The 25,373-nt window shown below is 34.2% G+C and overlaps 3 protein-coding genes across 8 annotated transcripts; all 3 read right to left on the reverse strand.

The window, feature by feature from the left end:
• Positions 1-82: 82 nt before the first annotated feature.
• Positions 83-8,125, reverse strand: LOC127266046 (serine/threonine-protein phosphatase 5). 3 transcript variants are annotated; one of them, XM_051296130.1, is made up of 13 exons: positions 7,830-8,125; positions 7,533-7,702; positions 7,313-7,384; positions 6,237-6,387; positions 5,455-5,649; positions 3,363-3,471; positions 3,027-3,144; positions 2,509-2,656; positions 1,787-2,035; positions 897-1,022; positions 698-798; positions 509-583; positions 83-419 (listed from the first exon to the last, which is right to left on the reverse strand). In XM_051296130.1, exons 1-13 carry the CDS (start codon positions 7,903-7,905, stop codon positions 360-362), a joined length of 1,650 nt encoding a protein of 549 aa, XP_051152087.1. In that variant the 5' UTR covers positions 7,906-8,125; the 3' UTR covers positions 83-359. The 3 variants fall into 3 exon arrangements, with proteins under 3 accessions (XP_051152087.1, XP_051152086.1, XP_051152088.1); XM_051296129.1 differs by having other exon boundaries at positions 5,437-5,649; XM_051296131.1 differs by lacking the exon at positions 5,455-5,649 and having other exon boundaries at positions 7,830-8,121.
• Positions 8,126-14,398: 6,273 nt separating this feature from the next.
• Positions 14,399-19,749, reverse strand: LOC127266038 (uncharacterized). Of its 4 annotated transcripts, none has more exons than XR_007842067.1 (5): positions 19,405-19,618; positions 19,189-19,244; positions 18,385-19,018; positions 14,683-16,918; positions 14,399-14,608 (listed from the first exon to the last, which is right to left on the reverse strand). XR_007842067.1 is itself a non-coding variant. In XM_051296119.1 (5 exons), exons 2-5 carry the CDS (start codon positions 19,215-19,217, stop codon positions 14,580-14,582), a joined length of 2,856 nt encoding a protein of 951 aa, XP_051152076.1. In that variant the 5' UTR covers positions 19,218-19,244; positions 19,625-19,749; the 3' UTR covers positions 14,399-14,579. The 4 variants fall into 4 exon arrangements, 3 of the variants coding, with proteins under 3 accessions (XP_051152076.1, XP_051152075.1, XP_051152077.1); XM_051296119.1 differs by lacking the exon at positions 19,405-19,618 and adding an exon at positions 19,625-19,749 and having other exon boundaries at positions 14,755-16,918; XM_051296118.1 differs by having other exon boundaries at positions 14,755-16,918.
• A 1,612-nt stretch (positions 19,750-21,361) lies between these two features.
• On the reverse strand, positions 21,362-22,747 carry LOC127265865 (uncharacterized). The gene is made up of 3 exons (XM_051295882.1): positions 22,336-22,747; positions 21,833-22,233; positions 21,362-21,775 (listed from the first exon to the last, which is right to left on the reverse strand). The coding sequence occupies exons 1-3, from the start codon at positions 22,745-22,747 to the stop codon at positions 21,362-21,364; spliced, it is 1,227 nt and encodes a 408-aa protein (XP_051151839.1).
• Between the last annotated feature and the right edge of the window lie 2,626 nt (positions 22,748-25,373).

The raw sequence follows: 25,373 nt of genomic DNA on the forward strand, positions 1-25,373 counted from the left end.
CAACAATGTTGGTAATGTATTTTATATATACATATATATATATAGGTGGGATAAAAATGCATTAGTGTTATTCTAACTAGCAAAACAGCAACGTAGATGTTCTTTTGCACCATGTTGAGTGTTCCAAACAGGCAATTAAACTTAAATGTAGAAAATTAATCAATTCAAAATCACAATAGTTATGAACACAAACTATATGGAAAAATGTTGTACGTTGATAGCTATAGCCTAAATTATGCAGAGAATAGCATGCACTATAATTTGATTAATGTCTTCAGCCTTTCACCGCCATTTTGCACTTGAGCAGCAGCAGCAGCAGCAACAAAAAATATTACAAGTTGGGATTGCATTTTGGATTTTTATGAGAACATGCGCAGGAAGTTGTTCGCATATGCCATCGGCTTGACATCAGGGTGTGGCTGTAATTCATACAGGGAAATATTAAACTTTGCAATACTAGAATAACAAAATAATTAGCGGAAATCCACTAAGGCGAAAAGCCACTAACCACGGCTGAAAATGTCACAATGTTGGGTTTGAGATCGGGGGCTTCAAAACGAATCAATGCGCCCTTGTTTCCCATCTGTATCAAGAAAGAGGAACTCAAATGGAAGGGCAACATATATTGGAGCTTGGAACTGTTTGGAAAAGAGCTAATAAGGCCAAGGCCACAAAGACGAAAACCACAGTACATTACCTGATCACAGTAGTTTGGAGCAGAAAACACGGTAATAAGTTTACCATCATGCTCGATCTCATATCCTTCATCCTTGACTTCATGTGACCTCACTACTAAATCTGAAAAAGACATGTTGAATATTCGAGTTGATGTTCCTAGAAATGCTACACAGCTCAAAAACTGACAGGTGGATTGATCGAGTGGAAGAGATACTAACCTAAGTTATTGTCCTGCAAAAATCTCTTTGTTACATCAGCACCAAATGAAAGGCCAACACCACGTTTGCTTGGTCCTCGTCCAAGCTGTGGTTGTGGATCACTCCACAGAAGTTCACACATCAACCCTGAATTAATTCAAAAGAAACACATCCATGCTATGTACATCAGTTGTCTTTGATGATAATGATATATATGTGAATGAGAGTTGTAAGTTCAAAGTTTGACCCAAAATTTTGGATAGTTCCATCACTATAATAGTAAAGATCACCATAAACATCAGAAAGTACATAAAATTATATCCTGAGGAAATAAAGCCATCTTCTCCGAGGAAAAGGTCTCTTAAATCAAATAAAAAGATGGCATCACTTATGGTGAGAGATAGAGCTCTGCCAACTTAACAGCCCTACTTCACTGATCTTATTGATTGAACATTTTATTAGGCACCATGATTTTACTTGCATGTGTTTCTTTCTGTCGGGCCATACACTATATATCTCCTTAATCAGGAGACGAGAGTTCAAACTTACAGGCATTTCCAGAAACATAAGGTTGACATATTTGTGTCATAAAAATTAATATTGCAAGTCTAAAGGATCATCTATATTAAAAACTGACACACAAGAAGCTGGGAGAAAATGATTATCAACACGCTCCCTCAGGTGCAAGTGGGACTCGAACTCGAGACCTAACCTAGGCTCTGATACTATGTCGGATGCTTAATGACCGTCTCACCTAAAAGCTCAAACTTTTAGGAAAACTTAGCCTTTATTCATATATCCGCAAAGGGGAGTCCCAACACTTACGTAAAACTTTGTTAGGCACATGATTGAGCAGCAATAAGGTAGATGAAGAAACATAATATGAGATTCTACAATTCTATCAGGCTTACCCTCCTCAGGAGGTTCGCAAAATCTGTCAATGGCTTTAATGTCAGAGAGCTTCACGCCATCCACGCTGAAGAGGCCACCATGGACCACAAACACTTTCTCATTAATGACATGAGCCAAAGGTAAACAGCAGAATACTTCCGCAAATAACTCCACAAATGTATCACTCAATTTGGACCTGACTTCACCCTCAAAACCATATATCTTATTCATGCTTTTACTTTCATGGTTGCCCCGAGATAGGTACATGGCTGTGAAATTAAAAAAAAAAAAAAAAAGTCAAGCAACTCTGCACACTACTATGCTGGCCTATTTACTATGGCGATGAATACAGTCAAAGTATTACTATGTTCAACAGATATTATAAACTGGAAATGAATAGATAAATACCAATGGTGGAGATAAAATCCCAGAACAATAACATATTCAGCAATATTATAAGAACTGTTTTTCAGTATGGGGTCATAAAAACAAGATAGATATGTTAAGACCTTGCAGATTTTTCTTAATCTCAGGTGCTAAGCATAATTTTCTGCAGCATCTACCTAACAAATTATTAAACATTATTCTCAAATCTGTTGATAAACAATCTGATGTCACAGAAAATAAACAAGCAAAAAAGTAGTTTAGAAACAGGAATTTTCTAATTTATTCTATACCAGGTAATGCATGATTACAAATGGCAGGAATGAAAACAAATAAAGCAAAAAAATGGATATATCACCTGATGGACACATGCACTTGAAGGCAAACAGTGTAAGTATGACCTCTAAGGAAAAGGAGCCCCTATCTACAAAGTCCCCGTTGAACAGATACGGATTATCTTCAGAGGGAAGTCCATTGAGCTCAAATATATTTAGCAAATCATAAAACTGCAAGCATAAAAAATTAGTCACTAGTTTGTTTTTATTATATTTTTTGAGATTGGTCAATAGGTATATTAGTTGATACGTGAATGCATGGAGTCATAAACATGCTAGTGAGCCAAACTCATAATGAGGCAGTGAAACTAAGCAACTAAATAGAAATGAAAATCTGAAAGCTGACACAAATAAACTGGTTGCTTAGTGAAGTGACATAGTTACCTAATACTCGCCCATTTCAAAACTTATTAGAGAAAGATAAATGCTTCTAAAAAAATAATAATTATTATTTAATACATCTCTATAAAACTGAAAAATAATAATAATACTAATAATAATAGTAGCATGGTTGTAACAGAACAAGCGGAACCAATATTACCTGCCCATGCACATCACCACATACAGTGAAATGCTTTCCATCTGGAACATTAATATTGACAAGAGATGGTAATTCTCGAAGGTGTTTTCTTGTTTGCAGCACAATTTGGTATGCAAATCTATAAGCAAAAAATTAAAAAAATAAAATGAAAATAAATAGACAATGATAGTTACTTTTATCTACTTTCACCTACCAAAAAAAAAAAGAAAAAGAAAGAAAGGACCAACTGAGGATATTGACAAATACACAAGCGATATAATACACGAGTGCAGAACTTATGTAAGCACATAAGAAAAGTTGGGAGGTGCTGTACATGTTTATAAAGATACACTATACCTTTTGTGTAAGCACTTCTGATTCTTGAAATCATCCAACATTTTCTTCACAAAATCCAAAGTCACAACATCTCCCTCTATTCTTGCACCAGAATATTGTGATTCCACATCTATAGTTCAATGAGACACAAAAAGATTTGTAAGTTGAACCCTTATTTTTCTTGAAGGATAATCCAGCAAACCACAATATATCTAACAAAGTTTCATTTCACAGCAGCAATAGCATTAACATGAATTCCAAATCAAAGAAATTCGCAACAGCTTATCAGCTTTTTCAATTTAAGTCATATAAGATACCCAAAACTTGAATTTTAGATCATTGTGTAAAATACATGGTCGATATGATCATGTAGGCATTTTCAACTCTCAGATACTTCCACCATACAACATTTACTATCGTGTGCATAAAGATGAAATATGTATGGAGAATGCCTATTCCCCTTCTTTCCATCAGTCAATGCATAACCGTGAATTATAAGTTAATAAAACATAAATCTTCACACATTCAAGTAGTCCAATTTCAGTAGCAGCCTTTGGCCAACTTATGTGGATGAACATTTGTTTCAATACAGATGGAAGCAGAAACGCACCGGGCTAATGCCTAGCTAAGCATATATATTAGATTCTATTTCTAAGATTATTATAATAATAAAATAATATCTCACTTTGAAGGTTGAGATTAGAAAATAAGCACCTCATTCGTTTTAAGAATGTCTACGGTCAGCACACTAGAACAGTCAGAAATTCATGAAAAAATTGACTGCTTTGTTGATTAGTCAGAAAATTTTATAGTTACAGCTAGTTGAAAAGTATATGAACTTTTAAACCCTCCCTGGCAGATTGCACCCTAACTTAGAAAAAGATGGTATGAGGTTGGTGGTCAAACTCTTCATCTTTCACCTGACTTCTCAACTTCCATACATATTCTGGTATTTAAGGGTGTGTTTCTTTTGTACCCAAACCCCAAATTCTATTATTTGGACTCTGCGTTCCCCCCCCCCCCCCCCCCCCAACAAATACACCTTTTTGTCTCATAAAATATCCCATTATCCATTATTTTAATACCAAACCCAAACCAAAATTTTTCAAACCAAATAAAAAGAAATACACCCTAAATTTTTCCACAGCTTCCAATAACAAAGTAAAAAATCACAAATTTGAGCTACAGAATTTCTAAGGACACAAATGATTAAGGTCTTTATATAGAGTCTACACATTCAAACCAGAAATGGAAATATTTCATTCAGTCAGATTATTCTAGTCTTCTTCCCATACACATTCACCCCTCAGAAGACAAACATCTATGTGAAGATCTGATTTAGTTCCTAAACACTTCACAACTTCAATCTATGCAAGTTTAACTTGCCGTTACAGAATGTTTTCTTCCAATATGTAGAGGGATAAATACAAAGCACATCAGAACTTTTACTTCATGATTTGGAAATGCTTACGGAGTTGTGAGTCAATAATAAACCATGAAAAATTACATATCAAATGCCATTACAAAAAACTGTGAGCTTGTCCCACAGCAGGTTTGACATGGTAAAGAGAAGAAAGATCTATGTTGTAGCAAAATAAAATAGAAAATGCTGTTACTTAGCATGTTCAAAGCAATTATTTACAAAACTATATTTTGAATATAGATCTGCTTAAAAAGACTCTAGCTCTTTTAATTCAGAAATGAGAACAAACTAAAACCTATTAGTTACAGCAGTATTCTTTATGTGGAAGAATGTCGACTAAGTATCCTAAATCCAGCACTAAACACTTCAATCAAGCAGAAACATCCTTCTAAACACAGTCAAACCTTTGCAATAAGAGGAAAATAAAATGATATCCCAACTAATGGAGAATGTTTTTATTAATTCTTTCAGGGGTATCTTTGAAAAGAAACTTCCAAAGTTTAATCATAAATTTTATGTATTGCCATTTCCTTGGGGATGTTATATTTAGCTTCCAATAATTATCTGAAATAATAGTTAAAAATTATCTTCTTTAATTGAAGAAAAAACAATGGCACATCATAAGCTTTGTGTTTTTTCCTGAATAATTAATTTGACTTCAAAAGGTCTAACCTAAGTCAAGTGCCCCACCCTTGGTAAAGAGTCTAAAGACAGTGTCTTTGAAGTGATCCTGCCAATATGTTCCCCAAAACACCAATATAACCACCATAGCTGTTGCTGCCATTGCTATGGTCGATTTTGTCCTCACATATACGGCAAGAAGTGCTACTGCTGCTGCTACAGCAGTAACCTTCATGGAAACATAAGATGAGCCAGGTCTAGTCCCTATAATGATAAAATTTTGTCATATACTAGTAAGTATAAGAGTTACAAATATGCACCAAGTACATACTTGTTCACATGAAAATTACAACTCGTATTTTTCCTCAGGTTGCCACACATGGAGGCAAGTCAAGACTCTAGACTCATCATTTTGTACTGTGCCATGAATTTTTTATCACATCAGTCGGATTAAGCATATATACACTTAAAAACCTTATATCAACTCACACCCACATTCTCATTACAAATACGATACAAGCAAAGGTGACAAAGAAAAGCATTGCTAAAAAGAAATCTATGAAGTGACTCCCTTAACAAAAGATAAAAAACTCCATAGTTAATAATCTAATTTGTTATATTAATGCCACTTTGTTCATGTAATAGTGAATCTTATAACATTTCAATAGATTTCTTTCCTGCTATAGCAGCATAGACAAATTCCACGACCAGAAAGAGAAAAAAAAAATAGTAGAACATATAAAATACTAATCAAACAAAGGGTTACTACAGTGAGCTGGATTTGCAAACAAAAAGTTTAAAGTGATAAAATTGAAGTAACAGCAGGCAGTCTGAAATTTAACTTTTCATACCTACTGTTCGATAATCAATAGAGTCAGCTATTGAGCGTCTTTCTGATTTGGGAACAGATATAGCTTCTTCAAATTTTAGTTTCATCACTGCTTTCTCACACTCCTTCAATTTCTTGGTAGCATCAGGGTCATTTGGACAGATTTTTTTGAGCTAAATTAACCAGAAAACACTAAATACAGATTAGTAAAATGACAAGAGTTCTGAGTGCATATAAAGTAAGAAAAAAAAGCAGGAAATTTCAATAAAAAACACACATCAACTCGAAGCAAGTAAAAGTGTAATAAACCGGAATAAATAACAGTTTTCATGGAAAACAAAACATGTGAGAAAGACCGGGATAAATTTTATAAAACAAAGGAAGAAAATAACCAAGGAATGTTCACAAAAATTCAACAGTCAAACGCTTATAAGAACCCTAAGGTTATTTGTGGGTGAATAGGGATAGATTTGAAGAAATTATTTGAAAAAGAATTTTAATTGGTTAGACATATAAGCCTGGGTCACGGGCTGAAAAAACATATTAGAGTGGATATTCTTGGCCATACTCTCTAAAAGAGAAAGAATGATGTCAGCTCTTATAGGCTTACCCCACTCCTAAATACGCCACAAAACTTTGTAATATGATACCCAAACCTGTCAGCTAGAGATTTTCTTATGATTGAATCATTAAAGATACTTGCTCCAAATCCACCAACCCAAAGAAAAGTGAAGCTATTCGTCAATCAGTGATGGTTCCCTTACGCCAGCAAAGATGGCACAACTGAATCAAAAGCAAGTAATAGGATTTCATGCAAGAACATCATAAATGCAAGCTATTATTTACCATGGTTAATATCAATCCAACCCCACACACAAACAATAAGAGACACGTACTAGATCTAACAATTATCTGAACATTTCAGATCCACTGGATAAGATTCCAACCTATTTCTTTCTAAACATTTTTTATATCCACCACATATATATTATAAAAGGCATTAGAGAAAATATCATTAAAAAATACACACACTAAAAAATAAACATAGCTTCAGCAAAGCAGGTAGAAATTGGGGTAGCACGAGATAAAGAAACCCACTTGTTGAAAATCCTTGAGAGCCTCTTTAAACTTTCCCATAGCCAGATATGCTGCTCCCCGCCTATAATAACCCTGCATTTGGAAAAAGGATAAGGGAAACCGCTTATGAATAACAAGCGCAATTTGATTCAGTCAGAACACAGAAAACCAATATAATTATCAATAATGAATTATTGTCACTCCCCAAATCAAATCAAAATCCAAAACAAACTGTACTGGCCTTAGAATATTTAGGGTCAACTTCAATAGCTTTTGTGGCATCCTGTATGGCACTTCCATACTCCTCCAACTTGGTATGCGCAATAGCACGGTTAGCCCAGTACACAGCGTTCCCCTCATCTAATTCTATCGCTTGCGAATACAAATCAATAGCCTGAGAATATTTATGCGCTGAAAGACAGGAGCACGAAACGACGTCACTATCCAGGATACACGAACAAACCCAATAAGCATACCGGTAATACCACAATACCACACCACACAAGCGGGCCAATTAAATTAAAACTGCGGAAAATACCTTTAAACGCTTCATTTGCAAGGAGCTTGAGTTCTTCAGCCCGAGTGGGGTTTTTAGTAGTCATGGTTGGGGGCATGCTACAAACAAATTACTTGCACCGATTTGGTGGTTGCAGTGAGTGAGTGAGTGAATCTATGTATTATTTAGTTGAATGGATGTGGATGAGGGCTCAGAGAGCGAAGCGGAGAGGAGACGACGAGAAGTTCGTGTGCGAAGTGAGAAAAGGAAGAAATGAGTGTGTGATGATAACAAGGAAGAAGGAAGAGCAGCGGTGCCCTAGATTAGAATTAGATTAATAAATTAGATTAAGGAGGATAGGTTACAATTACAATTACAGATTAATTGAGGGACCGATCGGATCGACGTCGACCCACCCACCATTTTCAATCTCAATGCGCCTTGTCTTAAGTTAGCTCCACCATTTAACTAGTAATTTAACTAACATGTACGTAGAATTACATTCATACAACCGCTTATTATTATTATTATTTTAATAATTGCAGCATATTCATTTTATATACTCCCGTTGGCGTCTGATAAGTAAAAATAATGTAATGATATTTTTGCCTTTATTTTTTGGTATAAAAATAATGATGTGATGTAAAGTAAGGGTATTTGTAGAAAAAAAATGAGGTATTTAATGAAATGATTATTTTGTAATTAAACGTTCCAAAATAAAAATATATATACTTTATAACTACACGGATGGAGTATAACAATTAATATTATCTTGATTTTGGTTACATGCCTTCACTTCGTAATTTCGAAGGAATTTTCTAATAAATTAAGAAACAAAATATTTTATTAGTGAATACTATATAAAAATTTTTGATATTTTTGTTATTTAATTTTATATATAAAATAATTATATATTTTTAATTTAGATAAACATTAATAGTATTTTGATATTAATATATAATTATTTTTACTAAAATAAAAAAAAAAATTTAGAATAAGAAGAAAAAAGTAATATATCAAAAATACTTCCATTATTTATGAAACATAATTTTCAAATTTATGTTCTTCTTTTGTAGATTAAGTGGTGAGACATCCCTTGTTTGGCCTTAGTGGATAGTGTATGCATATGTTGTTTTGACCATTGTTTTTTTTTTTTTTGGTCATTCTTATATAAAAATCACTTATCTTTTAATTTTTTCATACTTTTCATTTACTCAAATAAATATATATATATATGTTGGAAATCCTGCCTCAACTCCATTAAATGGCTGATAGTTTTCTTTTAAAAAACAAAACATTACGGCCTAAAAAAACTATAAAACATTTTATTCGCTTAGAAAAATTAGTCTTCAAATATTTACAAAACTATATTCCTAAACATAAGGTTTTGTTAGTTAGTAAATAGTTATTATATATATATATATATAACATAATAAAAAGTTCACTCAGTCAACCCGTTCTCTTATGCCCGAGACATCCTCTATCTTGGAAACATTATGCATACGTAAACCAAATATTTTTTATCATCAACCTACAATTAAATCACTTCAAGAATTAGACATATATTATGTCAAGAAATAAATAAAATATAACATCACATCATCTAAAGCATTATGTTATGTCAACCGTGAAAATGGTGTAACATGATTGTCAATCTTACTGGCAATGGAAAAACATATATATCCATCTAAATGAACAATTGTAATAAACTCGGTCTCATAATAACAGACTCATTAGATCATCATTAATAATTAGCAGGCAAACATTCAACTAAAAAAGAAATGATCTGATAAACTATAGATATATAATGGTCATCCGGCCATTCTCATATGCCACCATGCAACCTTCATATAATATACGGATAGCTTTCGTTATCGCAATTAACCACAAGAAACTTCATAATTTATGATAGCAAAAATAAAGACTCATTTCTAGCTCCAATTTATGTAATATAGTTGAATCAGTTCAATTACCCAAAAGAAATCCGAAAACTTTACCTCTTCATGTGTCCAAACATGATCATATTTGGAATTGCCATATAATTTTAAATTACCGGTTTACCTCACTAGGAGCTAATCTAATAAGTGGAACAATACTAACACTAATGATTAGATCGAATATGTCTAAACTACAATAGATCCAATTCATGAATGACCGTGTGAAAAAATTATTTAGTTGTCCGACTACTATTAACTTATCACCAAAGAGTTGCAGTATATTGAAGTCGAATAACCTAGCCCCAAATAATGACATCGCCTAGTAGTACCATACACAACGACTAAATGATGAATCTATACAATATTTCCGATAAAACCATGCAATATATATAGGGGTTGGACTTGTGACCGTGAGGTCATGGGTTCGAACCCCCGACGCTCCAGGTCACCTGCCACACATGGTTCGCCTAGTGTGACTTTTCCGTCGAGTCTGGTTTGTAGGGTATTAGGTTCGGCCGGGGATTTACCCAGTGCACATTTTCGGGTAGCGGCTGCGAGTTCCCACGTCATTAGTAAAAAAAAGTGAAATAGATGAATAAACTACAAAAGGGTCAGCGAAATAACTCACTTAGGGTGTGTTTGACAATTAGTTGTTAGTTGATTCAATTAGCTGATAGCTGTTAGCTGATTCAATCAGCTGGTTTTACTTGCTGATTCTGTTTGACTTGCTGATTCGATTAGTTGTTTGTATTAAAATGTTTGGTAAAACAACTGTTTGATATGGATGTTTATACGTAAAGTAAAATGACAATTGAAGATATTTCTATTTTATTTTTGTTTCTAATATATTCAATTATGTTCTTTTGAGTTTAGAATATTTAAAAAATTTTGTTATTAGTTATTGAAAATTGTAAAAGTATTATAAAAGTATTTATTTTATTATATTTAGATTTAAAAAATAATATATTTTTATTGAAATATATAAACAATTTTTTCTGTTGAAAATGATGTAAAATATAAAATAATAATTTTTTCGTGTATATATATTTATTATGTTAGTTATCGATTAGTTTATTATATTTATAATTTTTAATAAATTTAATTTATTTTTAGTATAAAATTTATATATTGTAATTTTAATATAAAAATAAATTATTAATATTTATATTTTCTATTTTATGTTGATTTTAATAAATTTATATATTTTACAATTAAAATAATTTATATAAAAATTAATTATTTTAAATTTATAAAAGTAAAACTATAATATAATAAAATATTCTAATATAATTAATAAATAAGCAAAATATATTTATTTGTAGAAAATGCATAATAAATTTTTAAGGGATATAAGGAATAAAAAAATTTTTACAGAAAAAGCTATTTCAAAATGCTGGTAAATTAGCTTTTCAGAAATTAACTTTCTGGGTCCAAAAAGTTAATTTATCAAACACCTAAATTAGCTTTTTGAACGGTCAAACAACTAAAAACTATTCAATAAACTTAAAAACTCGCTATTTGTTAAATACCCTCTTATTATTCTTTCCATAAATCTACCAATATATATATATATATAATGGCATAGTATGTGAAGACTTATAAATGCATGTGTGCATATGTATATATTAACGCACCCACAAAAATATCTTATGAAATATCATACTTTTTTATTATCATAACCATGTGAACATACATACATATTTTTTTAAAATTCAATTCAATTCCTTATGGGTTATCTTTTTAATTGAGAATTACCTCTTTTCGATTTGAGATTTCTCAATGAATTTCCCTCAACATAGATATTTTTATTATGCAATCAATTGCATAGTTACTCGGCCTGGAATATGTCCAATTACTTCTAAATAATTCATCAAATTTTCTACAATTAATTATATGTTTCAATTTTTTTCATATATTATAATCTTATATCAAGACTATAAAATTTTTAGATCTCATAATATTTATATAAAAATTATAAATAAAAATAATTAAATCTAAGAAAAAATAGACATGTACAACACACTGCCGTTTTTAATCTAATTTGGATCGATGCAAAATTCGCAAAATAGAACACCAGAGCTATAATAAAGGTATTAACTAAAAAGCTACGTCAATGAAATAACTAAATAATCAATTACGAGTTTCTAAAAACATATTGCGAAAAATTGTTGTTTTTATCTCTTATGTGGGCCCAATTGTTATTTTGAACGTTAACATTTTAGGTTTTGGATTTAAAATTCTAACGAAAAATTTTTGCTGAAAATTCCACACCTGAGCTGATCCGGACGCGCCGGTGTTAATGTGTCGCATGCTAGAGATGATCTAGGCACCATGTGGCCATTCTAAGGCGTTTACCTAGTAATTTATTTCTAAAAGCAAAAAAAAAAATTAAATTAACTTGCAATTTGAACCAAATTGCAAAAACACAATATTAAAAGACTCGTCTAACATATTTCTCATTCCATTCGATTGAATAATTTCTTCTTAAAAACTTTAGGTAAATCACAATCGAATCAAAGTGTTTGCCCAAGTCTTTAAATTAGTGATAATTGTTTTAATTACGAGAGAAAAAATAATAAATTATAAAAAAAAAAAAGGTTTATCTCCTTACCTAGCTTTGCGGGTGGGAAGTTCAATGAATACACTTTGAATATATTTTGTTTATCAAATTGGTATTAGAACTGTCAATTTAAGTTCGAATAATACGACGAAGATGATGGTAACACAACTAACAAAATCAAATTAAAAAAGTTAGAGTATCCAGATGTGAGTGTTGTTCCGTATAAAGAATGGGGCAATATGTCACCTCTTGTTTCAAGTTCTCGATGAATATGATTTTGAGAATATAAATGATGCAAAAATCCTCCAAAGAGTTGCGAGGGAAATTCGAAAAATATTTTAGAGGACAAACCCGATAGTCTTACATTTATGGGGTTCAGGAGCATTGCTTATGCACGTGTGTCGGATCAGAAAAGGAATTAACGGGAGGACAAAAGTAAGAATTATGTTTTCATCAACTATGATGAGAAGACTAAAGAGTACAAGATACTTGATCAGACAAGTGAAAATGTTGCAGAGAGTCGGGACGTACAATTCGTTGAAGAAGATCAAATTAAGATGAAGAAAAAAAATACAAATTGTTCGTCAAATAAATATCCCAATAAATTCTTCAACTCTAGAAAGTATTGATGATGAACGCACAAACAACCCAAATTGAATGGCCGATATTTAAGATGAACGTCAAGTCATCCTTTTTAAATGGTATGGTCAAAGAAGAATTGTATCTTGAACAACCTCATGTACACTAAAGATTGGAAGTAAGCACAAAGTCTTACAATTGAACAAAGCACTCTACAGGCTCAAACAAGCACCGCGAGCATGAAACACATGCATTGACACTTACTTTAAAAAGAACGGATTCAGTCAATGCTTATATGATCCAATCTATATAAAGAAAATTGAAGGTAATATGATATTTTTTGCACTTTATGTAGATGATCTCATTTTTACAAGAAACGATGGAAAGAAGATTGAAAAGTTCAAAATGGCAATGGCATGCGAGTTTGAGATGACTGACTTAGGGATGATGAGATATTTTTTGAGGCTAAAAATACAATGAAGCGAAGTGGACATATTTGTGTCACAAAAAGAGTAAGCAAAAGATATACTAAAGAGCAAAATGGAAAACTACAATTCAATGTTGACGCTAATGGAACTAGGTATAAGGTTGTCCAAGTATAATGATGGAGATCGAAGTATCCGCGCTTGGTGGAAAATCTCTGTTACCTCACTTGCACAAGGCCAAATTTATAGTTAATCGTTGGAATAGTAAGTCAATTCACGGAAAAACTAGTATACACATATTGGAAGACATTAAAAAGGATCTTCTGATAGAACATAGTCACTGAGATTGTTGTATTCCAAGACAAAAGTGTATAGGATGTTAGCATATCCAGATAGTGATTAGTGTGGAAACAATCACTATCGAAAGAGCACATTGGGATATGTATTTTTCATGGGAAAAAACCTTTCACATGGCTATCTAAAAAGCAAGCCAATCATCACCTTCTCAACCGGTGAAGTTGAATATGTGGCAGCATCATGGTATATTTACCATGCAATTTGGGTAGGAAAGTTAATAAGCAGAGTTAAGATTGGAGCAGAGTGAGCCAATTGAAATCCGGATCAACAACAAAAATGTCATTGTCCTAGCAAAGAATCCAATGAACCATAAATGAAGCAAACATATCAACATATAGATATTCGATTTCAGTTAATCCGAGACAAGATAAAAATATGAAAATATAAAGCTCAAGCACGTAAAGAATCGTGACCAGGTGGCGGACATCTTCACCGAGCCAATGCCCACAAAATTGTTCGAAAATTGCAACAGGAAGCTTGTGGTGAAGAATGCAAAAGAATTGTAAATTCGGAGGGGTGTTTTGAATAAATTTAATTAAATTCTCTTTATGAATAATTATTAAAAAAAAAAAAAAAAAAAACTCCAAAATGGGAGGAGTGGAGCACTTAATTTTAAATTAATGTTTGCTGTTACATTAGCTTTACTTTAAATTAGTGATAGTTGTTTTTACTTTGTGTGTGGGAAATTCGTTGAATACACTTTGAAATACATTTTGTTTACCATGGTGATCATCAGTCAGCGCAATTGCGAAATAACCAAAGATGTCATAAGCATTGATTCCCAATATTAATACACAATAGAGCATGTTTTATATAATGCATTGCGAAAAATATAAAAATAAAATTAAAGCCAGAGTCGACCATACCAGAATGTAAGGCAGCTAGCTCAATATAACCACCAAGATTTTAATTATCTTGTTGATGTAGTTGGCATTCAACAAAGATCCACTTGCTGCCATCCATCTGCATTGCAGAATGCAGTCACGTGTTTAATTAAGGAAGGACATGGAAACAACTGAATAAAATTTTGGGGATACCCAGTCATTGCCAAGGCTCCATATATCCACATGTAGTATTTGCTATTTTTGTAGAATTTTAGATGATGGAACCTGGAGTTGGGGCAAGAAGATATTGTGTGCTGCTGGATCTAGATCCGGAGCTACTCTGGTCGATATTGGAAGTTATCTTGATTGAATGATGATCACCTTTGTTGGCAATACAGCTGCAGGAATCTGTCCATGAATGGATTCTTTCCTCAGCGCCACCATATGATTCTGATTCCATTGTTGTTTCAATCATCTTTTGAACGTCTTCCAAGTTCATATTGGTGAGCGTCCTTGTATTGTCGCAATGTGCTTTCACTCCCTTCAACTTCAAGGGAGCACTTGATGCAGCTGAAGAAGGTCGCCTTTTGGCGATCCCACCACCATGGTGACAAGCTGCAAATCCAACTCTTGAATTGATTCTTTCTCCGGCATTCTGATTGCCATTGCCATGTCTTTTCCTCACAGAAGAAATCGGATACACTGCAGGTACGTGTTGTGTCAACAAAGTTGGAGATGAGGAAGCTTCGATTGGGCAGCTTGGCAGTGTGGAGCCAAACAGGAAGTGGGGGTTGTCCACACAAGAAGATTTGGGTTTAAGAGGGGCTGAAAGATCAGCCCAACAATTAACTCCTGGTATCAGGTAGGGGCGAAGACTAGTGCTGAATCTGCTATGATCTGGATGCATATAAGAAGATTTGATGACTGGTCTCAGATCCTGCTTCTTTAAAAGATCAAACTCACTTGTTATCATACCGGGAAAGGAAGCCATATCTGAGTAACTGTGATCAACTGCAGTAGTATCTGTTGGATGGAACAAAGTTTCTCTGAGTTTCCCTGCAGATGGATCATTTCGATTATGGATTATTCTGTTGTCAATGGGCATATTGCTAAACCCAAGCTCATCCATCATCTGCTTATCCTTCCAAATATGTCTGTTCTCGAATTCTTGAAAGCCTTGTGCACCCACGGTGAACTCTTTACCCATCAAACGCATTGTTGGAAAGATCTTGTCATTTCTATAGACCTCTGATGGACATCGTGCACTTTCTTTGCACAGGAAATCTTCGCGGTAAAATGCAGGATTCTCGAACTTCGTCAAATCCTGGGCAAGATTTGTCTTCCCATTACATTGTTGATCATTCATACCTAACATTGACTGGAAGATAACAGCCTGATTCTCTCTCAAATAGCTGCCATTAATGGATGGGATCAAACTTGAGGCATCCCTTGAGGATATTCGGTGATCCCAATACCTGTGCTCTATATCTTCAGCTAAGCATTTTGAAAATTTGTTTGGCACTGATAATCCAATGGAAGGGAAAGCAGACATATTTCGTGCCATACTCTCATTAAGACCACCTTTAGAATTCGAACTCAGTACCAACAACTCTCCTTTCGAATTGAGTGGCAACCTAACCAAATCTTCGTTTATATTACCTATCCTCTTCCCAAAAATGATTCCGGTTCTGTATCCATCTGCCGGGGAACACACAGATTGAAGAAGATATCCAGGTTGAGAAATATTGCTTGCAAGTTTCTCAAAATTCAACACTGATGGCACATTATGACCAACCCCGAGATCCTTTATGAGTACTCTGCCAGTAGAGCTCGAAGGAACTGATGTTACATTCATGGTCATGGAGGGGCTGACATCATTCAAGTCTTGAGCTTTGCAAGTGATTGATCGACCGGGAAGGTCCTTTTTTTTACACTGCTGAAAAGTAAATGAATCAGCTGGACACAAAGGGATAGTCGATCTGCTTGCAGTTCTAAAGTCTGCCTTATCTTCCATTCTGTTAGTTTCAATGGTTTCCGCCATTGGTAAATCTTTTCCCAAACTCTCAGGACTGTGAGCTATATGCATACTATTCAGCTGCAACTCATAGCTTTCTTCCAGGAGAAGTGGTTTCTTCTGTTGTTTGACATGGTTACCCTTCTCTAAAAATTTAACCTGTTTGTCTGCATTTTCTTTGACATCATGATCCAGTGGAGGAACTCGCCGCAATATACCAGGCTTGAGATTCGTCCGAGGTTGGCTCTGAGCATTAATCCATCTAAAAGCTTTAGAAGATGACCCACGGTTAGCTGCATTGAGAAGCTGCTGCCTTGTATTCTTCCCACGGTCGCAGATGGACACCCCATTGTTGATATCATGATCATTCTTCCTTGAGCTTCCTTTTCGATCAGCATCGTCATGATCTTGCAATTTTAGCATGGAACAATCCACCTGATAAAACTAGCAACTTGTGTGAGTTGAGAAGTACTTACATTGTACAAAATAAGATGATGCTTTTTGTTATGTAGCATAATGCATTTATGTCTGTCTATATACAAAGAAAATGCCGAGCATCGTTTTGCGATTATCAAAAGTAGTTAAAGGAGGTGAAAAACACTACAGCTTCTTGATATAGAACTAAACATATATGAAACTAAAATTGTTCATATGAGAATGGCCCAACATTGTAGTTTTTTCATCCAATCCTCAGTGATTCAACTCATTATTTTATGTGTAGTTTGAACAGGAGAAAGACTTATTAGAACAGGAAAATAGATCAATTGACATATTCGCGATGCGACTCGATCACTATAACACTTCATCACATAAAATCACAACAAAAATTAGTCATCAAGGCGACGGGAACTAAATCACAACAGCCACCAATTTAACCAAAGTCAAGCCCAAAAATTTTCACAAGAGTTAACAAAATCTGGTGATCATCAACTATGTATCAACACATTCAATCATTTGTCCATATATATGCATAAAAAGATGATCATGAATGTTTCTTAGTAACCACAGCATAAATGTTTCGTAACAACTGAAGCATGTGCATGAAGAATTCCAAAGCAAAAAATCCAGAAAGTTGCAAGCAAGACCTATAATAATTTAAGGTCCCACGTGAATTATAAATGACACTCCCCACCCATTCACATCATAACAAAGAAACACATCTGTCATCCATCCAGTATTTGCTCCTACTTCTTCAAAAGACTCTAATGGACTCTAATATAATGCACATGAAATCCTCAACCAGTATACTATATATATTGTGATTAACAAAGTAGCCTAAGCTAATCCCCATTCGAAACCCATATATGTGTATATATATTCCAATGCCAAAATGAATCAAAATTCCAATGACAATGATTGCTCAAGAGAAAACTGACACAAACAGTAGTGAAAACAGCATGTTTAAATGAGGTACACTTTCAGCCTCATAAACAATAAATTTCTGCCCCAACCGTACTTCACAGCTGGAGCGCCATACCCTCTTCCCCAATTATCTGCTAAGAAATCTTGCTCACATGAAAACCCCATCTCCTGTTCCTTCAACTTTATCTTCCCTCTTTATACAGAATCTTATCGCCACATGACAATCAAAAGAATAAAGAAAAGATGACATTACAAAGCTCTATAGTCTTCAAGCAGCATCATTATATGCTCAAAGTGTGCACTAGAAAATGAAGCCATGTCTGAAGATACTGTTCCGAATACCAATGTTCATTTCTAATTGCGCTAACCAGAATCCTCGAAACTGTAGAAACCCTATAATTTTATGTTGGGAGTAAGACAACCAGGCGTGGGATTCATCAATATGTTTCATCCATATGCATTGCCACTAACTATTAAATGCATTTGATATTTTGGTAGCAAAATGTAAGAACTTATGCGCGATTATTAATGGCGTTTACCTTACGCGGAGATAATAGACCCAGATTGTTGTCTCCTCTCTGCGACGTCCTTTTCTTGATTTTGTTGATCGCATTTGTTGCCTTCTTCAACTTGCTTGAAATAATCTTCTTATACTTTTTGAATTTCTTCTTCGTCTTTCCTTCAAAACCCCAATTAGTTTCCTCTCGGCGGGACAGCTTCGAAGCAATGCCGAATCCATCTTCTACGTGGAAACCGTTATCCTCCTCGTCGGTACTAACCCTCTCCACTGGCTGCGCCGCCGCGAAAATCTCCAAGATCGATCTCTTCTTTTGGGGCTTCGCTTTTGACCTTGAAGACCGCTCATGAATTATTGCCATGTCTTCGGAATCGGAGATATCGATCTCTTCAGCCCTTCTCGAAGATGATTCTCCTTTTTCGACAACAACAGCGCTTTTCTTCTTCTTCTTCTTCTTCTTCTTCCCCGCTGAGCACTCGGGAATCTCATCGGTGGATTCAGCATCAACATACTGGAGCAAATCGATCCACCAGACAAAGTTCTTCACAGTGATGGGAGGGAGCATCGATCTCACAGATTCTTCGGACGAGGTCTCAATCTCATCAAACGGCCAGCATTTTACCACGTGTACGCTTCTCATCCCCAACGCATATTCTCTACGAACAAATCAAACCCGCGATTTGCAGGCAGCTAAATCAAATCAAATCAACTCAACAATATCTCAATTGATTACCACATCACAAACTGAACAGCCTTGAATAATACTAATAATAATGATAATTATAATAAGTAACTCGTCTACTACTCATACTCATCGACGACTCACCGAATGGAGAAACCCTCACGCGTTTCCATGGCGCAACTCGAAGCCGCCTCAATTTCCTGAGACAACACAACACAACAGCAGACTAATTAAGAATGTAAAGAAAACAACACACAAAAACACAAACCCCCAGCAGACGGACGAATTGAAGACCCAAAAGGGGGAGCAAAACCACTGCGAAATCAGGAACTTGAGCAAATAATAAAGTAGGTATTTTACAGAGAGAGAAAGAGAAATTGAAGGCGGTGAAGAAGCCAATTGTAAAGGCAAGCGCACGCACATATGGCGGTGAGGTAGCTAGGTAGCTACTTTAATTGAATTTCTAGAAAGAGAAAGGATTAATTAAAAGGTAGGGTGAGGGTGAGGGTGAGGGTGAGAAGATAAGCAGCAAAGTGGATTCACTACACAGACACAGGGAGTGAGGGAGGGAGTAGTTCACCTTCAATCTTCATATGTTATAATATGGTGTGGTGTGAGATCGGTCATTATATATTTGGTTTCACCATTAATTATATATTTCTGACAGATAGATAGCGACCTGTGAGAGAGAATTAATTAATTGAGAGAGAGAGAGAAAGGGAGAATGGCCATCCCATCTCCATCTCATGTAGTAGAAGATATATAATAAATATATAACTATATTATATATATAAGTATGATATATGGATAGATGTGTGTAGTGTGGTGCGTGTGTATATATATATATATATATGTGTGTGAAGTAGTGTAAGCATATGTATATAGATATATGTATATAATATATAGTCAGTGGCTAAACTAGAATTATTAAGTTGGAGGTGTTGGAGATTAAAATTAAAAAAAAACAATTATAGTATAAAATTTAAATATCCAACAAATTATTCTACTATCAGAATAAATTATCTTTAATCAAATATGCATAAGCAATATTGTCACTGTAAAGACAAAAAAAAAAAAAAAAAACAATCCGATTAATAAAATTCCAATTTCGTCCAAACTGAAATCTGAATCCAGTTGTTGTCCTTGAACAAAACAAAATATTATTTAGTCAACTAAATAAAAATAAACTATTAAATATATTTTTTATAATTATTATTTACCTTAGTGATGTCGCGATAGTTGTATTCTTCGTGTAGCCATATTTTGAAATCGTTGCAAAATTGCTTCAGTTTCTATAGTGACAAAAATGTCTTTCTCAATGTAACACACTAGACAATCTATAAGATATTCATCTCTCGTTGTGTTTCGCAAATCATTTTTGACAATTTTCATTGCCGAAAAAGATATTTTAAATGTGGCTGTCGTGACAGGTAAAATCAATGCTAACTCGATTAGTCGATAAATCAAATAAAAAGTACTCTTACAATTCATTTGAATCATCTTCTGTGCAAGATCTCCAATATCACAAAGGCCAATAAAAGCTGGTTCTGATCTCACATAACGAATGAATGTTTGAAGCTGCGGTTTTAAATCTGATAGATCGTGCATAGAAAAAATCCTTCGAATATAACTCAGCAAGATGAATAATCCGTTCTTGATCAAAAGCAGCAAACAAATTTTTAGGATTAAGACATGATATTCCCATCAAAATCTTCGAGTTTGATTCAGTAAACCGATGATTTATTTCTTGAGAAATAATATCGATCACCTAACATTATAAAAAGAAAAATTAATATTTCATATAATGTAAACTAATACTCTAATAATTTTCATAATAAATTAGAAAAGAATAATATACATTATAAAAATATCCACCCGAAAATAATGAAGATGTGTTTTTCTTTGGGCATCAACAAGTATTCTTAATCATCCGGGGATGATATCATTTATATTGGGAACACTAATTCCATGATCCAAACAAAAATTAATTACTTCTTAAAAAAAGTCATCCCAACCATTTGTTCTAAAGTCTTGCAATTTATCTTTCAAAATTGCAATTAATTGTACAACAAGACCTATATTCTGATTCTTGTGTTGAAGAGCTTGAGACAGTGCATTTGTTTTACCTAATATATGCCTCATCAATTGACCTACAAACACAAATTCAAAATTTTCCATCTTGTCAAACAACCCCACAGCAAGTCCTCGAATTTTCACATCACTGTCATATGTAGCTATAATTTCAATCATTTCTTTCACTAGATTTCACAAATTAAAAAGTCGAGTGATTGTTTTGAAATGAGAACCCCAACGAGTATCACCGGCTCGAGCCAAACTCATTTCTTGATTGATTCATTCCCTTTCTTGTAGCAATATCACCCAATTCTACATGTCTTGCAAGATCATCAAATTGTCGTTGTCTCAATTCATCTCTCCTTTTACACGAAGCTCCAACAATATTTACAATCATAGAGAGATATTCAAAAAAATTGCTTACGAGCCCATTCTGACTGACACTAGAAATAATAACTAATTGAAGTTGATGCGCTAAACAATGAACATAATATGCATTTTCATTTTCTTTCAAAATGAGGGCTTTAAGCCCGTTAAACTGTCCACGCATATTAGAAGTCTCATCATAACCTTGACCTCTAACCATTGATAGTGATAATCCATTTATTGCAAGAAATTCATCAATAGAATTTTTCAAAGATTTTGAAGTGTCAGTAACCTGTACAACACCAAAAAATCGTTATTTAACTTCTCCAAGATCAGTCACAAACCTTACATTTAAAGACATTTGTTCCTTGATAGAACTATCTCGAGCCTCATCAATCAAAAGAGAAAACCATTTATCCTCAATCTCTGCCAAAATAAAACTCCTCACTTCTGAACTACAAGCATTGATAATTTGTTTTTGAATATATGGAGACGTCAATTGGTTATTTCCTGGAGCATTTATATCAATTACCTTTCCAACTTTGTCATTGTTATCACCATACCACTTATAAAGCTCAAGAAAATTTCCACGGCATATGGATTGTGTTGACTCATCATGGCCACGGAAAGCTAAGCCCTGCTTTAAAATATATCGAATCACTTTTACAACTGCGGTCAATCGAATCCGATAAGTATCCTCCATTTCAGAACTTTTTTGCATCATAACATAATCCACATTGCTTCTTTGATCTTTATATCCAACACACATAGTTCTAGCAAAATTGTGAGAACTAGTTATTGATACTTAATGATTATTGAATTTTTCTTTAGCTTTATTCCAATTCCTAAAACCAATTTCAGTAAATGCAGTATCTCCATGCTTATGCCCATTAGAAAACAAATAGCACCATAAACAATATGCAGCATCTTTAGATACACTGTACTCTAACCAATCATATGTTTTGAACCACTGATCTTGAAATGATCTCCGAATCTCACCAAACTTTGTAGCGGGAAAATTATGACCGCGAGGCTGACAAGGACCCTTAACCAAATATTTTCTTCTCAATTCATCTCTAAGTCCAACAGGATAACTGTCAATCGATTTACGCAATCCAGGATCCACAATAATATCATCATCTGAAATATCAACTTCTCGTGCTCTATTGTTCTTTTCATTATAATTGTCGATCATGTCTTTTGCACCAGATGTTTCAATATTTGAGTTGAAACTTTTAGGAGCTTTAGAAAAAAATCTCTCCATTGTATTTTTCCTAAATAATGACAAAATATTTTGATCAAACTATTTTACTATATTCACACATTAACTTCAATTAAATTAAAGAATAGGCAAAATAGCGTAAAATCTCCTTGTGGTTTCCCAAATTTGCTGAAAACCCCATGTGGTCCAAAAATTCCATAAAACCTACTTGTGGTTTTTAAAACGTTGCACACTCGCCCCTTCTTTCTAAATTGCATTAACGGTGTTAAATTTTTACACAGAGTGACCGTTATACCCCTGTCTAAATTCTCTTTCTCTCTCTACTCTATCACTTTTTTCTCTCATTCCCCTTCCCATTCTCTTTCAACGCCTCATCTTTTCTTCCCCTCACAACCCATACCATCCACCATCGTTTTCTTCCTCCACCACTCTCTTCTCCTTGCCCAACTACTTTTCTTCTCTATTTCCCCTCCTTAGACATCTTCTTCTTCTTCTTTTTTTTTTTTTTTTAAAAAAAACCCTAAGTTTCCAAATTAATTTCTCCCTTTTTCCAAAAACCTGATCTATAATCACCTTGACCAGCCAGGTTGCCACACACGACCAGACGCCACACCGCAGTAGCGCCGCCGTCGACAACCGCTGGCCACCCACGCTCCCAGGCCAGCGCGGCCACAGTTTTTTTTTTTTTTTTTGGTTTAATTCAACCCTTAATTTTAGTTTTCGCCATTGATGGTGAAGAAAAATCATCCCGTTCTTGATTCTTCCCAACACAAAAACACAATTGCAAACCCACTTTGATGAGTGTATTGATTTTTTTAATTTTTTTAATTTTTTAGTTTGGTATTTTTTGTTTGGTACCTTGTTTATTTATTTTTTTTTTTTTATCAAAAGAGAAAGAATTTGTTCCAGTTTGACAGCCACTGCCGACCACCGCTCATCGCCATCCAGTTTCCGCTGTCTATATTCACCTCGGTCTTCCACAGCCTATCGCCCAGAGCATCAATCATTTGTCCTCTGCTGTTTAGGAGAAGAAAAGGGTGAAGGAGATTAATATAGGTGTATTAATATCTAAGGGTATTTTTGTAATTTCACACAGTAATATATCAATTTTCGTACAAAAAATTGCAATAGGAGCGCGTGAGATGCAATCGCCGTTAAATCCTAACGGAGGGAGAATTTTTTGCAACATTTTAGAAACCACAAGTAGGTTTTATGGAATTTTAGGACCACAGAGGGTTTTCAACAAATTCGGGAAATCACAGGGGGTTTTATGCTATTTTGCCTAAAAAGTATACTATCACAATTTAATTAAATTAAAATATATCTAAATAAAAAATTTATCAAAAAATTTTCACCTAAGAAAAAAAAAAAAAAAAAAGTAGAGATGCAGAGACATAGAAAAATAGATGAACATCTAATTAAATTAACTTAATATACATTTATAAATTCTAAAAAAAAAACATTAGGAAGAAAATAAATATGATAACAATTACAAGAATAGAACTGAATACTCATAATATATATTATATATACATAGCATACCAACAAATCAACCTCAATTTCAATCTAATGAAAGTGCGAAGAAGTGGCAAGCCTCGGGCGACGAGCTCGGCGGTGCCGTGGTGGGCCGGTGCCGGCGGTGGGCTGCAGAAGGCGACAAGACAAGCACGGGCAGTAGGTAGCAGCAACAAACACGCAGCAAGAGAGAACAGAATGCTAATCGATTTTTACTTTTTTTTTTCCTTTAGCCCTAGATTTATATTTTATCACAAATTTTTTAATTAAATTATCAATATTGGTTAGGCCAAATTAAAATATAAATACAAGCCCAAAACCATAATTTAATTCAATTGGCCCAATTTCATCATAATATTATTCTTCTTCAAATAGAATTACACGCAGACGGACGACACAAGGGAAGCCGGGAAGTTGTGAGGCCGACTGCGATTACCATCGAACCGAGGGGCCTGCGGAGAAAGAATTGAGGGGGCTGAAAGCTAAAATGTAAGATATAATGCTTACTCATAGCGATTTTCTTGTTGGCTCGGGGGGGCTCCAGCCTCCCCGAGCCCCTTGTTAAATCCGCCCCTGTATATGGTGCAGAGACAAATATGAATGAGTAAATTTTTAATTCTATGCATATCATTACCGTGACTAAAAACTCATATTTATAGTAGATACATTGGTGAATGCATGACTTTCAATCATGCCACGTCGCCCGTCCATTCCAATATACATCGACATGATGTGTATCATTCGTTTACAACACTCCCTCTTGGACGGGCATTCTTATACAAAGAATGTGCCTTGTTAAAATCTTACTATGAAAAAAACCCTGTGGGAAAAAATCATAGTGAAGGAAAAATAGTATATCATTCTTGTATTAATGCGCTCTATCTGTTTGGACTTTATATGATGTCTTTCATCCGACGCATTTCCTTTGCACCAGTTTGTTGAATATTGCAGTCGATAGCGCCTTCGTAAATAAATCTGCAGAATTTTCGGACGATCAAATTTGTTGCATATTAATTTCACAATTTTTCTGAAGATCGTGAGTGAAAAAGAACTTCGGAGATATGTGCTTTGTCCGATCGCCTTTAATATATCCTCCCTTTAATTGAGCTATATAAGCTGCATTATCTTCGAATAATGTTGTAGGAGGTAATAT

The sequence above is a fragment of the Andrographis paniculata genome, unplaced genomic scaffold (genome assembly GCF_009805555.1).
Source record: "Andrographis paniculata isolate CXL003 unplaced genomic scaffold, ASM980555v1 Contig74END, whole genome shotgun sequence".
In the NCBI taxonomy this organism is placed as follows: Eukaryota; Viridiplantae; Streptophyta; class Magnoliopsida; order Lamiales; family Acanthaceae; genus Andrographis; species Andrographis paniculata.